The following is a 15,757-nucleotide window of genomic DNA, read 5'->3' on the forward strand; positions in this document are numbered from 1 at the left end:
TAGGAAGTGGTTTCTCCTTTCCTTTGGGGTTTAAGTGATTTCTTGGAAGATGATGTTTAAACCCCAGTAAGAGGGAATTCTCTAGTAGCAAGCTCTGTGTGTGTGTGTGGCATGTGTGTGTGTGGCGTGTGTATTTAGATGAATTTAGTCATTGATTTTATAGATCGCCTAAGTTAGGGAATGTTTGTCCCATTCCTCCTCCATCACTGCCAGCTTCCTTTCAGTTACTGGTAAATGAGGTTTGCCAATCACAGCTGCTACTGTGAACCAGCCTGTGGTCTTATTTATAGCATCACCAGTATTTTGTTCCCCTCCTCTTTGTAAGTTACCATGTGGCCAAATTTTGGCCTAATTGTGTCTCAACTGAGCAATGACAAGCTCCTTAACTGTGATGTGAGAACAACCTGACCTGATGCTCTGGAAGACAAACCTAAGTGCTTCTAGAGCAAGAGGGGAAAAACCTATGTTTCTCAAAGTCCTCTAGAGATCAGAACAGCTAATATGTCCCGCTCCCACCACACTGTCCACCTTCTCCTATCATAGCCACCGTCTCTCAAAGTTTTAAGTTGCCTGCATTTTTCTTTTACAGCTCTTAGGACAGTTGGAAAACACTGGGCCTCCCCCAGCTGATAAAGAAAAGATCACCTCTCTTCCAACAGTGACAGTAACTCAGGAACAAGTTGGTGGGTTAATTTTCTTATATTATCTTCTTTTCATTTTGCTATTCAGGATTTTAACCTTCTTGTAATAGAATCATTAGGCTCCATTTGGTAAGGCTGATATTTCCACAGTTCCTCCCAGTCCTATGTGTTTATGGGCAGGGAGAGATGTAGAGAATGACTCTGCCTTTCCATGTGCTGATTGACCAGCACTTTGTTGAGTACCTGCTGGTGTTTAGCACTGTGATAGACCTTATCTGGAGGAACCCAGACAAACATAAGAGGTGCTACCTCCCATTAAGAAGTGTGTAATCTAGTTGGCAGTCATGTGAAGCAATTTAATAACAGTGAAAACGTAATCAGTGCCATAGAGTCCAACACACGTGCATCAGCAGTGCAGAGGCGGAGAGGCAGAGGGATCTTCTGGAGATGGGGGTGTATTGGAACAGTTGGAAAAGAGTTTAAGGAGGAGATGATTTAGATGAGCTAAATCTTGAAGGTTGAGGGAGGCAAGAGAGCTAACAGGACCAAAGGTGAGAATCAGTGGGATGATGTGTGTGTGTGTGGAGGGGGGCTGGGCACTGGGCACTAAACATCAGTTTGACCGAGTAGATTATGGAAGGCCTTAATAGCCAGGCAGGGCAGCTTGTGCTTAATTACTGAGGTAGGCCAGAGGAGGGAATCATTGCTTGATTCTTGAACCAGATAAGGCGAAATCTGCCTTTTTGGAAAATAGTTCTGATAGCCCTGGGTGGGATGAATTAAGGGGGAAGAGTTAATTATCTGGAGGGACTAGCAAGGTGGCAGTTGAGATATATATCTGTACACACACATAATACATATACATACATCTACACACATATATATGTTGGAGACATTTTAAAGAAAGAAATGATAGGACTGTTGTTAGGCTGTCAGGCAGGTTTGAGAGGGAAGAGTTTAGGGCCTAGCTATCCCAATTAGTAGAAACGGGAAGTTTGTGGTGGGCGTTCTTTGGGGAAGGAAAATAAAGTACACCATTAATGAAATTTAGTTTGGAATAATGGTAATAAGACCTCCAGGCTGCAGTGAGTATGAGGGAGTAATAGATGAAAGTTTTATTTTAAGAAACTTAGTCTGGAAGTAGTAGGATGGATTGAAGTGGGAGAGAACTTGGTGTCAGAGAGGTGGACTAGGAGTCTCTTAGAGAGATCTAGGTGTGGGAGGAAAGTGTGTATGTTTGTATGAGGGAGAGGGTCAGAGAGAGAGAATGGGGCGGAGGAGAGAGAGGGAGAGATGCTGTCTTGGGGATCTTAGCAGTGAGGATGTTGAAGGATGAGTGACAATGAGACCCCATATCCTTTAATTCTCCCAGTGTTGAGGTCTACATTCCAACTGTTGTGGAGATAGGAACAGTGCTGTCTGGGGGAGTTCTGCTTTTGGGGACATGGTAGCCAGCCTCCTTTTGGGAGCGTTTCTGCTTTTTGGGTCACCACTGGCACCTGCACACGGCAGCCTCTTTGGGCAGGAGGGAGCTGGGAGACACTCACAAAGGAACCTGGTGAGAGGGGCCTGCCCTTTCCGAGGTCCTTCATCTGTGACTGACTCCTTGGCTGCAGAGCCAACCCAAAGGGAGATTGCATTATGGTTCCACACTGCCCCCTCATGGTCAGGTCCTCACCCTGTACCTTGTGCCAGTGGACTTTGGGTCAGCCATTCTGGCAGGAAAGTGGTTGGAGAAAAACAGAGCAGCGTCTGGAGATGTGGAGCAGGAGTCCTTAAATGTGCTGAGGGTGAATCCTTTCCTTGTGATTGGGAAAATGCCACTGTTGGCTGGATAGAAGCAGACAGACTCAGGTTTTATTTACATGGCAGCTAAAAGGTTTAGCAAGATGTTTCCCTGGTTTTTCTTTTTGTTAGAAAACATAATTTAAACTAGATTTGTCTAATCTGTGATTGAAAATCCAGGCCTAATTAGTTCAGATCCAAGCTTATGTTGGAGAAGATCCCGTTCTGCTGTCATTCTTTCCTCTCTTCCTCCATTTTGGGTTAAAACTCATAGCTCTGTCCACCACCCACTCTCTCTTCCTGCTTTCCTCTCTGTGTGCTGTTGCTGAGAAGACAAGGCTGATTCTAGGAGCTTCCATTTGTATCTGTATTTCATGACATGTGTTCTCCCTCTACAGATACGGGTCTAGAGTGTCCAGTGTGCAAAGAAGACTACGCGGTTGGAGAGCAAGTCCGGCAGTTACCTTGCAACCACTTCTTTCACAGCAGCTGTATTGTGCCATGGTTGGAACTGGTGAGTGTGGTTCCCAACTACAGGCTTTAGTATAGCATGTGAGTAGGATTAAGAAGAGTGCTGTACAGGGGCACCAAATAACACTTTAGCGTCCTCGTTCCCTGACCCAGACCTGAGGAGAACTTTCATTAGTTTTTAGAAAATTAATACTTGCTTGGTACCTGTCCATCTGTTACAGGGCAGGTAGTGTACAGCAAGTATTTGCAGCCTTTTTCCTCCTGTCACCATTTTGTGTTAGTATTCTTTGGCCAAAGAGATAGTGATGTGTGTCAGTCATGACTGGGTGGTCTGGTTTCTAGTGCAACTGTTTCTGATGTTTGAGCTCAAGTACCTGTCTTGACTCAAAGCCTCACAGTAGATAGGTTTTGTGTGTGTGTTTTTTTTTGCACTTTTTGGAGGGCAGTTGGGATTAAGTGACTTGCCCAAGGTCACACGGCTAGTTTTTGTGTTAAGTGTCTGAGGCCAGATTTGAACTCAGGTCTTCCTGATGCCAAGGCCAGTGCTCTACTCACTGTGCCACCTAGCCACCCCAAGATGCATTTTTCTTTTTTTTAAGCAATCAGGGTTAAGTAACTTGCTCAAGATTACACGGCCAGGTGTTTCTGGGTGGATGCTAAGTGTCTGAGCCCGGATTTGATCCCTAGGTCATCCCGACACTGGAGCCGGTGCTCTTACTCACTGTGCTACCTGGCCTCGAGATGCGTTTTGCAAGGGCATTTTTTTCAGTGAACAAAAAATTAGGGGTTTTTTCCTCCCTCCCAGCCCTCCACCACTAACAGATATGTAACAGATTTGCATAGTCAGTCAAAACAAATCCCTGTGTTGTCCATATCCAAAAAGCTGTGTCTCTTTCTGCACCCTGGAGCCATCCCTTTTCTGTCAGAGGAGAGTAGCAGGCTTCCTCGTTAGTCCTCTGGAGTCCTGGTTGGTCATTGCATTGATCTGAGCTCTTAAGTGTTTTCGAGTGATTTGTTTTTACAGTGCTGTTATTGTAGTTGTTCTTCTGTTCAGTTCACTCTGACGTTTCTCTGAGTCTCTGCAGGTTTCCTTAAAATCATTCCTTTCATCATTTCTGATAGCACTTCTGAATTCCATTTCATTCATATGTTGTAATCTGTTTAGCCTGTCTCCAATTGATGGGCATTCCCTTCATTTTTTGCCACCACAAAAAATGTTGTTATAAATATTTTTGTATATATGTGTCCTTTTACTCTCTCTTTGATCTCTGGATTATAAGTGTAAGCACCTACAGCATGTGTTAGGGCTGCCTCTTATACATGCAACAATATGCTCTATATCAGTGGTTTTCAAACTTTTTGGTCTGGCTTCCCCTTATATTCTTAAAAATTGAGGACCCTTAATCCAATAAATGTAGTAAACATAAACTGTTATGTGCCAGGCACTGTGCTAATAAGCCTTAAGAGCTTTTGTTTATATGGGTTATCTCTGTATTAGAAATTAAAATGGATAAATGTTTTAAAAAAACACAATATTAACAATAATAAACCTATAATATATTTTTATGAAAAAATAACTACATTTTTCAAAACAAAAAATTATTGAGAATTTTACATATTTTTGCAAGGCTCTCTTTGCCTGACTTAATAGAAGACAGTTATATTCTCATATTTGCTTTTGCATTTGGTCTGTTGTGATACATTGTTTTGGTTGAGTTATATGGAACAAATCTGCCCTCATACCCATATGAAATTGGAAGAGGAAGAAGTATTTTAATTGGCAGTAACATCTCAGTATTATGTGAAAATACTTTTGACCTTGGGCAGCCCCTGACAAGATCTTGGGGTAGACCCTGGGGGTCCTTGAGCTACACTTTGAGAAACATTGCTCTGTATGCTTCCCCAGCTTTTCATTGTGACGTGTTTTCTTTTAATAATATCTTGGCATTTTTCTACCCATTTACTTTCTTTTTTTTTTTTTTTCCCAAATCAGGCTGCTCACTTTTTCTCTGGTGCCTGTGTTTTTCAGCATGACACGTGTCCTGTTTGCAGGAAGAGCTTAAATGGTGAGGACTCGACTCGGCAAACACCAAACAGCGAGGCCTCTTCAAGCAGCGGCTATAGCAGTGACAGCCAGCTACATGACCCATGGACTTTCTGAAGCCCTTGAGCTGGGGCCGTGGTAGACTTACTGCAAATGTAAATTGTATAAAAAATAGTATGTGGATATAGGCACCTCACCAGAAATCCCAGCCCATAATATTAATGCAACGAGTGCTGTCCCTCTTCAAATTTAAGTTAGCCTTTACAGATGGAATTGTATCTACAGCCGAATGCTCTCTTATTCCCGAATTCAGAGTGATGACTTGATTTTATACTTGTGAAACTTAATTATGTGTTTCTTTCAGAATGAAATAAATTCCTTAAAGGTCTAGTTAGGGTTCTGCTCTCTGTCATGCTGCCTTGTAATGGAGGTTCTGCTTTCTCCCCCAGCCTCCATCTCCCCCATCAGTGTATTTTAAAGTAAGTAAATGCAGTGGAACCAAAACCCCATGGTCTTTTTGGCATAAAATATTTGTCTTAACTGGATGAAAGTGGCTCCTCCTGACTGGATTAGTGAAGTCAGGTTAATGAAGCCAGAGCTTTGACTTGAGCTTCCAAGAGCAAACTGAAGGACAGTTAAAGTGGGAAGGAGAACATGGCTTATTAGTCTGTCCTTTTGATTTTGCTCATTTTCCTTTTTACAATACTTCATGAGGAAGCAGTTCCCCTTGAGAAGACAATATGATATATTCTTGTAGTCTAGCTGAGACCCTACCCTTTCCCCTTGCTGGGAAAAGGTTAAAACAGGATGAAAGCTAAAGGGACAGAGGACTGTGACTCTTAGGTTTAGGGTCTATAATTGCCCTTGACTCATAGTAGGTTCCTTGTTTCCTTCCTATTGTCCTGGGGACCTCCTGAAGACATCTCTTTGGGAAATGAATGGGATGTTGCGTAAACTTCTTGAGTGTCTAGTTCATTGGTATTTGATAATTCATTGGTCTTCAGGAATTTAGATTTTTATGTTGTCTCTTTTTAAACTTTTTTTAAAAACACATTTCACTTGTAAACCCATGCTGTTCTGCCTGGTTCTTGTTGCTGTTGGAGCCATACCATTCGTGGCCAGGCCCAAGAGTACGCGACTGAAGGAGGTATCTGACTTAGGGTTCTACTCTGTAAATCTATGAGCATCCTTATACACATGTACACAGCTCTGTGAAGCGCTCATTTTCTAAAGCTGAATAAATGAAGAAGGTCAAGAATGTTGTTGGAGCTTCAGAGTGTCACATGGGAATAGTGGGGCTGTGGTGATGGTCCATGAGGCCATGCTGGGACTAGGGAGGGATCGGGTGTTGGGGGAAGCTGACACCAGCATTACTTATGGAGGTCACATCTGCCCCCTGGTTTGAATTTAGGGGTAGAGCCTTTGAAGGCAAACCCGAGGGAAAGTCTTTTGAAGTACAAATACCATAGGATGAGAATCTATAATCATTTCTTGGCTTACTGGTTCCCCCTCCCCGCACCCTTTTTTTTTTCCTTTTTATTTGAACATCATGTGCTATAGCTCTGTTTTTAGTATGTCTTTTGGGCAAAGAGTTATTGCTCCACAAATGATCAGCTGGAACAGGGGCCACTGATGAAAGGCAGGATTAGTAGGGTGTAAATCAGCTTGGGCCAAGAAGGAAAGGGAAGCCGTTCCTTGAGAGTCTTGGTTCTTGGCATCAGATCTGCGTAGCGTGGAGCGCATGTGTTGGTTTGCTGTGTTTGGATTTTGTGGCAGGAGGTAGCAGTGGTGTTGGGGCTGCTCCAGAATTCACTAGGGCTGCATTCTCTAAGGTTTTGGGATCCATTGCTATTGACTGGATTGGCCGACAGAATCTATGGTCTATCGTTCTTCCAAGCCAGCTGATTTTTTTTTTCAATAAATGTCTGGATATAAGAGGGCAAGCAGCATTTGTACTGAAGTTATGTGGAGCTGGAGAAAAGATATAACCGAATTTGAAAAATGTATGGATATCTTGATAATACTAACAGTAATAGGCAAAGCTACATAAAATCTCCATTTTACCTTCTCTAGAAGATTGAGAACATGAAGAATAATTAGCTATTTCTTAGAGCTCTGGGGTTTAGTTGTGCTATAAACTGTGAAATGTATGCTTCAGTTCTGCAGTTAAACAGAATGAGGAATGAATAGTGTGCTCTCTAGGCAGACTGGCCAGTGATGATCTATGGAATAACACCTTAGCTCCTTAACTTTCATCTTTTAATCCATGCTGTGGACCCTGAGAAATAGATGTGCCTTCCTTTCATAACTCAACAGAGTGTGTGGCTTTTCTGATCCTAGGGATTAAGGAGTTATTTCCAGGAATATCCTGTCCTAGCCTATAATCAGAGGGTAAGAGGCTAGATAACTAAGATTGACTAAGGGGGAAGATTTCTTTATTCCCGGATGTGCTTACCAAGAAACAGATTTACTGGGTATATGGAAGTCAGGGCAGTGTTGATTCTGCTTGTAAATGCCTTCTCTGAGGTTGTTTACCTATGTCTTGGAAATGTGACCTAAGTTTCTAATCAGCAGGGTGTATATCATTCTCCATACTGAGTGACCATATATAGATTGATGTCTTACACGTGATTTTGCTTCTTCTCTCTTTCCCAACTCTTCATTAATTTTTTGGGTTTTGTTTTTTTTTGCTTTTTGGAGGGCAATTGGGGTTGTGACTTGCCCAAGGTCACACAGCTAGTTTTTGTGTTGTGTCCAGATTTGAACTCAGGTCCTCCTGACTCCAGGGCCAGTGCTTTATTCACTGTGCCACCTAGCTGCCCCTATTTTTAAAATTTTAAAGTTTTTGGTAAAAGGGTAGAATCTGTTCTGTGTATATATTTAATCAGAGAAGACTTCTAGAATGAGGTATGTAGTATGTTGATGATGTGGTAGGCAGAATGGTAGCCAGAGAATTATATATTGTAGCTCTTCTTCCTGTCTAGCTGCAATCTTTGAGGCAATAATTGGACTCAGGATGACTTGTGAATCCCAGTGGTGACTTTTGGGCCCCTAGTGTGGTGGTGGTTCTAGTTGGAGTAGTCTGATTTTCCTTGCTGTTGGAGTCAGCTGTGGTTTTTTTTTTCCACTTGCCCAGATTGTTTTAGTACTTGCCATATAGGTCAAATATTATTCAAGTTCCTCAGTTAAGTGTGGTAGACAGAAGGAGGGGCAGGGGGCAGAATAATTAAGAAATGGTGACACTTGGGATTGAATTTCCCTCAGAGACCCTGATAACTAAAAAGCCATAACAAGTGTGAAAATATCACACATGCTCTGAGCAGGTAGCTCAGAGGACTGAGAAGCCCCAAGGGACCTAGATTGACATTTGTTCCCCTGTCATATATTATCCAAAGCCCAGCTCCCAGCATCACTTTTACATTAGAGAAGCAGGTATAACTGTTAACTTTATGTACTCACCTGAAAACAGAGCAGATATAGAAGGAAATGACTGTTGGTCTAATTAGCTTGTTTTCCTTGCTTGCAAAACTGTTGTAAGGGATGATTGGAATTGGAAGATAGATTGTGGGGGTTCATGCTGATTTCTTTTTTAGACTCCTCTCCAAAAAGGCTTACTTTTTAATTAAATCATACAACAGGGTGAAATCTTAATTTGTATCCATGTTTTTTTGTACATTCTCTTGAAACGTTTTCTTTTTTTTTTAAACATTGGAAGAAAGGTAGTGGGTACTGTGGTAGAGTTAAGCAAGAACATTGTAAAAAACTTAGAAAGTTTAGAAATGCACTTTAGAGCCACATCAACCTGGTCTCTCATTGTATATTTGTAATAAAAATCATCATTTCCATGTTCGCAACTTTTGACTTCTAAATTTCTGTGAATTCTTTATTATAGAGCAACTGGCATAGTGCATATTTTTATTCTGTGGTAAGAGAGAGATTTTCTTCCCAGGATTCTAGAGGAAAGAACTAATACAGTTTGCTCAAGGTTTCAGTATCTATTAACAGAAAGGAAGGGCTCAAAAAAATTGAGGAAAAAGTGCTTAATATTTATTGTTCCTGCTTTAAAAGACTGTTTCATGACTAGTTGGATTCAAACATAAGGTCTAAGTCTATGATCTGATAATGAATTCTTTTTTTGCTTTGTGTACTGTACTTCTGTTGCAAATTCATCTGAATTGGGTTTGCTCAGTATACTTGTGAATTGTCTCTTTCCAGTAGTTTTGGGCATGAATTACTGTGGGCAAATCACTTGATCTCTCTAGGCCTCAATTTTTATCTTTTCTAAAATGACGGGATTGGACTAGAATGTCTCCAAGTTTCCTTTCCAACCTAAGTTCTCTTCTGATTCTCTCATTAAGAAATAGAAATGTATTGAGATGGCTAGTGCTATGAATAGACCACTGGCCTGGAGTCAGGGAAAGCTGAGTGCAAATCCGAGCACAGATGCTTAATATTGTGTGATCCTGGGGAAGTCATTTAAGCTCTGTTTGCCTCAGTTTCCTCAACTGCAAATTGGGTATAATAGTAGCACCTCCCTCCCAATGTTGTTGTGAGAATCAAAAATAAGGTAATATCTGGAAAGGACTTACACAGTGTCAGTGCCTGGTGCCTAGTAGGTATTATGTAAGTGCTGGTTGCTATCATTCTGTTATTGTTATTTGAGTGGCCTTACCAAAATGTAAGGCAGAGAACATAACCTACTGCTACCAATAAAGCAAAAAAGAAAACAAAAGCATTTTCCAAACAATGTCCATGTTAATTTCAGCTTATCACCCCTGTATTTCTGGTGTGAGTTGAGTTGACTAAGGAAAGTGACTCACAGGAAATTATTGCCAAGCTACCTCCTACCCTTGGGAGGTCAGTAATCTTCTCTGTTCTCTCTAGGTGTAAGACACTCATAATTTATTTCAGAGGATTTGGGAAACTGAAACATACACTTTTGAAAATTCTTTGTTAGAACAGTTGATCCAGGCAAAGTTTCTGCAGCTATAAATGCAGATTGATGTTAAGTGGAAGAGGACCTGGGCTGGTGGAGGCTAAAGGAGTTTGGCTTTAGGAAAGTAGAGTACTTGACTACAGTGGTTGAGAGAAGGGTGCATATTCACAAAATCTGGCAGCAATGTGACTTAGAAACTTCTGGGAAGGGGGTGAATGTTCATATTAGGAGCTTTTATGTTTCAGGTGTACTTTTTGTAAAATATTGTTTGAGTTTATTTTCTAATCTATTTCACTCGCCTGTTTTATGGGTGAATTTATCCCATTTACAATGACAGTTATGATAGTTTATTCTTTATAATCTTTATTCAAGTTAAATATATTCCTACATAAAACTCTGTGTGTGTGTGTGTGAGAGAGTGTATATTAATAAATTGGCCCATCTTTTCCATTTTCCCTCAATTTTCCCTTTCCCTCTTCCTTTTTTTCTTTTTTCTTATAGCATCTTCAAAACATTACAAAAATATTTTAGATCTTCTGTCTCAGTTGACCATCTCTCTATGATCCCTTGTGACTTTAGGATTCCGAAAGAATCATTTTAATATCCTCTCCATTAGAATATAAATAGTTCATTCTTATAAAGTCTCTTCTGACTATTCACTTGTATTTACTTTTTATTTTTCTTGCGATTCCTGTAATAATGTGAATATAATTTTAGAAAAATTAGATACGATAACCTGTGGCAGCCATTGAATGGAAATAGAGATGAGGTCTCTGTATTGTTAGTTTTGTTTGTTTTACCTTGTCATAAGAGACCTCTGAAAGAGGTCTCTTTACAAAGAGGTAAATGTTTGTAATGTAAACACAAGATTCGGCAAGAAAGTATTTAAAAGGCCCTGTACTTTGCCAATAATGGCAGGAGCCAGTATGACTGCAGTTTCCACAATGTAGACCTACAGAAGCATAGGCATCCCTCAGAAATCCTGAACTTCTTGGAGAAAGAATCTCAATGGCAGTAGTTCTTAACCTGGCATCCAACCACTCACCCACTAGTCCAATGGGGACGGTAGACCTGAATGAAAAAGAAATTTAGAATTTTCTATTATGAATTTAAAAAAAAATACATGATTCTGGGAAGAGGTCCACAGGCTTCACCAGATTGCAAGAGGGGTCCATCACCCAAAAAACTTTAAAAGGCTCTGTATTCAAGGAGACTTAAATGCTTTTTAAGATCTAGAGCTGATCCATCAGAGATCCAATTATCCTTTACTGATAGGTCCAGTGGCTTTTTCCCAGACCCCCTGTTTCTTGACACCTGCTGTTTTCAATGTATTTGATCACCTGCACCTGGACATTCTTATCTCCTTTCTTTCTATGACACTGCTTTATCTTGATTCTCTTTGCCTGACTGATCCTTGGTGTTCTCCAGACCAACCTTCTCTTGCTGCCCTTTTAAAGTATGGTCGTCCTCCCAAGCTGTGTTCTGCACCCTCTTTTCCTTTTTCTACACTGCTTCTTTTGGTAATTTGATCAGCTCTGTGTGTTCAGTTCTCTCAATGCAAATGGTGCTCCAATCTCCTAAATTCCAGCCCCACATTAGCAACTGCTCACTAAACTCCTCTACCCGAATATCATGTAGGAATCTCAAGCCAGTGTGTCCAAAAGGGAACCATGGCTTGGTCCCCCTATCTCTCCCAGGCTGGAAGTTTTTAGCAGCCACTCATTTGCAATTCCACCACTGATCATCATAGGAGCTTTGCCCTGCTCTGTTTCTGACCTGGTTTCACTCCTCCTTAGGCAGTCTGGTGGCCTGCTGCTGATGGGATTTCATTCTATTGGCTCTGGACCTTAGTTTGGAAATCCTGTTTGCTTAGCCCACTGCAGCAAAAAACTCCCAAACTCAAGGAATTCACTTGCCTCAGCCTCACCACTAGCAGGGTCTATAGGCGTGCACCTCCCCACCTGTAGAACTTTGGTGGAATATTTCCCCCTAAACTTAAATTCCCTTTGAAACTTGCCTTTTTTTCCTTCTATTAATGGTACCACCATCCTTCCAATTATCTGAGTTTGCAGCCTTTGACTTATCTTTCATTCTTCCCTTTCCTCCAACTCCAATCCAGTTGGTTGCTAAATCCTTTCTATCTACCTCCACAACATCTTTTGAATTTGTCTCCTTCCCTCTGTTCACACAACCTCAACATCAGTTTAGGCCCTCATCATTTCTAGCCCAGATTATTCCATTAATATAGCTGGTCTTGCTATCTCCAGCTTCTTTACTCTCCAGTTCATCTTTCACACAGATAGCCCATTGATATTCCTCAGACACAGACATCTGACTGTGTTATGTCCTAATTTTAGGATTTTAAGATGATAGATTTATTAGTGTTAGAAGGGACGTCGGAGGCCCTAATCCAATTTCCTCATTTTACAGATTTTTTTAATCACACAGTAATATTCCATTACATTCAGGTATCACGATTTGTTTATTCCCCAGTTGAGAGATGTCTGTTTTGTTTCCATTTTTTTTGCTATCATAAAAAGTGCTGTTATAAATATTTTGATCTGTATGGGGACTTTCTTCTTGTCAGTGATTTCTTTGGGCTATAAGCCCAGTAATGGAATCAAATATGTTAACTGAAACAGAGTCAAAAGGTATGTTAGTCACTTAATTTGCATAATTCCAAATTGTTTTCCTTCTGTTAGCTCCACCAACAATGTATTAGTGTGTTTATCATTCCACAACCGAATACTCAACATTGAGTATTGCCATTTTGGGGGATTTTTGACAATTTGGGGGATGTGAGATAAACCTTTAGGATTGTTTTGATTTACATTTCCCTTATTAATGATTTAGAACATTCTTTCATGTGATTGTGAATACTTTGCAATTTTTTTGAGAGTAGTTTGTTCATAGCTTTTGACCACTTATCTTTTGGGTTACTCATATTACTAATGGTCTTTTATCTGTTAAATCCCTTTCTAAGACCTCTTTCTGTTGACTCTTTCTGTAGCTTTTATCACTGTCAGCCACTCCCCTTGACTTTTGTGGTATGGTTCTCCAGTTTGTCTGACCATTCTTTGCTTTTATCATTCATTTCTAATCTCCTAATCATTGGTTTCTTTCAATGGACTCTTCTTTTGACATTCTGTTTCTCTCATGGACATTACATCATGTGTTAAATTATCTCTATGCAAATGATCCCTCAATTTAGTTTCCTGAATTCCTGATAAATTGCCAGCTGCTTTTTGGACATCTGTCTTTTGGTGTTCTGTAAGCATCTCAAACTGAACATATCCAAAGTGCATTTCATTATCTTTCCCACTAAACATGCCCTTCTTCTAAACATTTCTTTTGAGGGCACCACTAGCTATCCAGTAGACTGTGAGCTCCTTGAGGGCAGGGACCATTTCATCTTTTGTCTTTGTATACCCACAAGGCTTTTGCATGTAGTAAGTGTTTATTAAATGTTGATTGAATGAGCCTGTGTCACAGGGAAACCTCAAAATATATTTAGTTGTATAAGTACACGTTAAGGGAGGTGACAAATAGATTTGGTGACTGAGGACCATGAGGCAGTTGGGAAGCCATGGTTGACTGCAGGTTATGCAGGAGAAGGGCCAGAGCTCCAAGGAAGGTTAGCTTGCCAGAACGTAAATGATGTGCTTTGGTAATATAGCATGTGTTGGGAACTTTTGGTTAGCCTAAAACATTGTAGAATATTGAGTTTGGACAGGAAAGGTCACCCAGTCCAAACCCTTCGTTTTATAGCTGAGAAGACCAGGAAGGTACAGGAAAGACCTTCACAGCTAGTAATAAGCAGGCACAGGATTTGAATCCAGGTTTTCCAAATTGATTATATTAAATAAACATTTATCAATTTTCTTTTTATTCTATCAAATAATCTTACTGTGAATCTTTGCTAAAGTAAAGAATCATCTTTTCCTGTTCTCATTTTTTCTTAATGGTAGATATAGACTTTTATTTTGTAGGTCCCTCCACCCCCTCAAGCTCCAGTGATGCCCTATGATCTCTAGCATCAGATCCTCTGTTTGACATTCAAAGTCTTTCATAACATACCCTCCCTATACCCTTTCCAGGCTTCTTATCTCCTGCCATGATCTCTTATCCCTGCTGCCCCATGAACAGGACACTCCATCTCTGACTGTTTCTCATGCCTGCCCTCTTCTTCCTCCTCATCTCTGCCTCCTGGCTTCTCTAGTTTCCTTCAGGTCCCAGCTCTCAAACCCCATCTTTTACAAGAGACCTTTCCCATCCCCTCTTAATTCTTCGGCATTCCCTTCTTTCAGTTATTTCCTATCCTTCTTCTATCTTGTTTGTTTATCTGTTGTCTACCCCCTTTGATTATGGACTCCTTAGCAGGGACTGTTTTGTTTTGGTTTTTTGTATCTTAGTACGTAGCACAGTGGCTGGCACTTCTAAAGCTCGCTACATCTGTATTCTGTTGTTGACAGTTCCACATGGTATAGGACCGTTTAGAGATAAAGGCCTGGATGGCTGTAGATAGCAGATAGTAAATTCTCAGCTTTTGATCATCACATGGTAGGACTTTAGAGTTGGGATGTACTTGAGAGATCATGTAAGTCAGCCCCTCATTTTTCAGAGGAAGAAATTGATGTACAAAAGTATGAAGTCACTTGGCCAAGGAAATTTAAATATTTGCCATTCAGAGTCTTTGATTTACATACCTTACCTCTCCTCTTTCCAGTCTTCTTATTCCCTGCCACATTCTCTTTGATCCCTCCTGTTCCACTGGGGCATTTGCTTGAGAAAAAATCTAGTTTTGTATGAGGAAAATGACTTAAGTGGTTTTTTTTTTTGGTGGGGGAAGGAGTCACAAAGATGCTAAAAAACAAGGACTTTCATGGACTTTAACTCTCCTGGTGGAAGCAGCAAATTCACTTATCTGCATGCTGTCTTTCTCAGCTTGTATCCGGGCAGGTCACTTGCTGGGAAGATCTTTAGCAGAGGTACTAAAGAGTAAATGAAGTTCAAAGATTTTTCTGTATTGAAAAATGAAAAAAATGAAATTCACACATGTGTCCAGGTGAGTAGAAGTATTTGAGATCAAAACTGAGGCTTTGTATGCTACAAACTTTTGCTGTATGTCTGTCCTAAATCCTACACTTACTTGAATGAATTTTATTAAGCACTTGGCTTTGTGTCAAGTGATGTGCAAAGTATTGGGGATACAAATAGCAAAGAGACAAAGTCCCTGCTCTCAAATTCACATTCTAATAGTGAGAAGACATATAGGAGCATTGACGACAAGGCAGATGGAAAGACCTGTTAACATGGCAAATGGCAGTGCCCAGCAGTCTGCAAGGGGACAGGAGGGGAGCACTTGGTGAAGCTTAGTTGGCCAGAGAGCATAGTAGCAGATCAAGAGGCAAGCCCTTGTGGTCTTCCACGTTACTGAGAAGATTATAGTTTGTAGCAGTGTCTGGTTTACAGCTAGGCTATGTGCAGTTTACTTTTTTGCAGTTTACCCTTTGTTAAAAGAAAGGAAGTGGTTTAGTTTTAGCCATTTAACCGTTAAGGGTTTTCATTTATAATTGGATATTCTTTATACTTCACTTTCTGTCACATCACGGCAGCCCTTTTTTCTTTTTCTTTTTTTAAGTCTTCATGCTTGTTGTAACTTGTGATGCAATAATCTACTGTATCCTTATGCCACATTCTGTTTAATACTTCAGAGCTAAGCATTTTGCTGGTTTCAGATGGCCCTAAATGGTTCTTCAGTGTTGAGCAGAACTCATCTGACCACTGCAGATTGGTGCATCAGACCTGAAGATAGGCATTAGGGCTGGTCCTCACTGAAAACCTTCCCACACTGTGTCCATGTGAATTTCCTAATAGAAG

The 15,757-nt window shown here is 40.6% G+C and overlaps 1 protein-coding gene across 2 annotated transcripts in view; it reads left to right on the forward strand.

The window, feature by feature from the left end:
* RNF115 (ring finger protein 115) overlaps nt 1–8,795 on the forward strand; it is a 53,405-nt gene extending 44,610 nt beyond the window's left edge. For both annotated transcript variants that reach the window (XM_069090166.1, XM_069090167.1), the window contains 3 exons: nt 590–683; nt 2,825–2,940; nt 4,927–8,795. In XM_069090166.1, the coding sequence (XP_068946267.1) occupies nt 590–683; nt 2,825–2,940; nt 4,927–5,058 (342 nt within the window). In that variant the 3' untranslated portion in view covers nt 5,059–8,795. The remainder of the gene's footprint in view (nt 1–589; nt 684–2,824; nt 2,941–4,926) is intronic.
* The last annotated feature ends 6,962 nt before the right edge of the window (nt 8,796–15,757 follow it).

The sequence above is a fragment of the Petaurus breviceps genome, unplaced genomic scaffold (assembly GCF_028583685.1).
Source record: "Petaurus breviceps papuanus isolate PSGF00001 unplaced genomic scaffold, PetGlider_PUasm1.0 186, whole genome shotgun sequence".
Taxonomy (NCBI): Eukaryota; Metazoa; Chordata; class Mammalia; order Diprotodontia; family Petauridae; genus Petaurus; species Petaurus breviceps.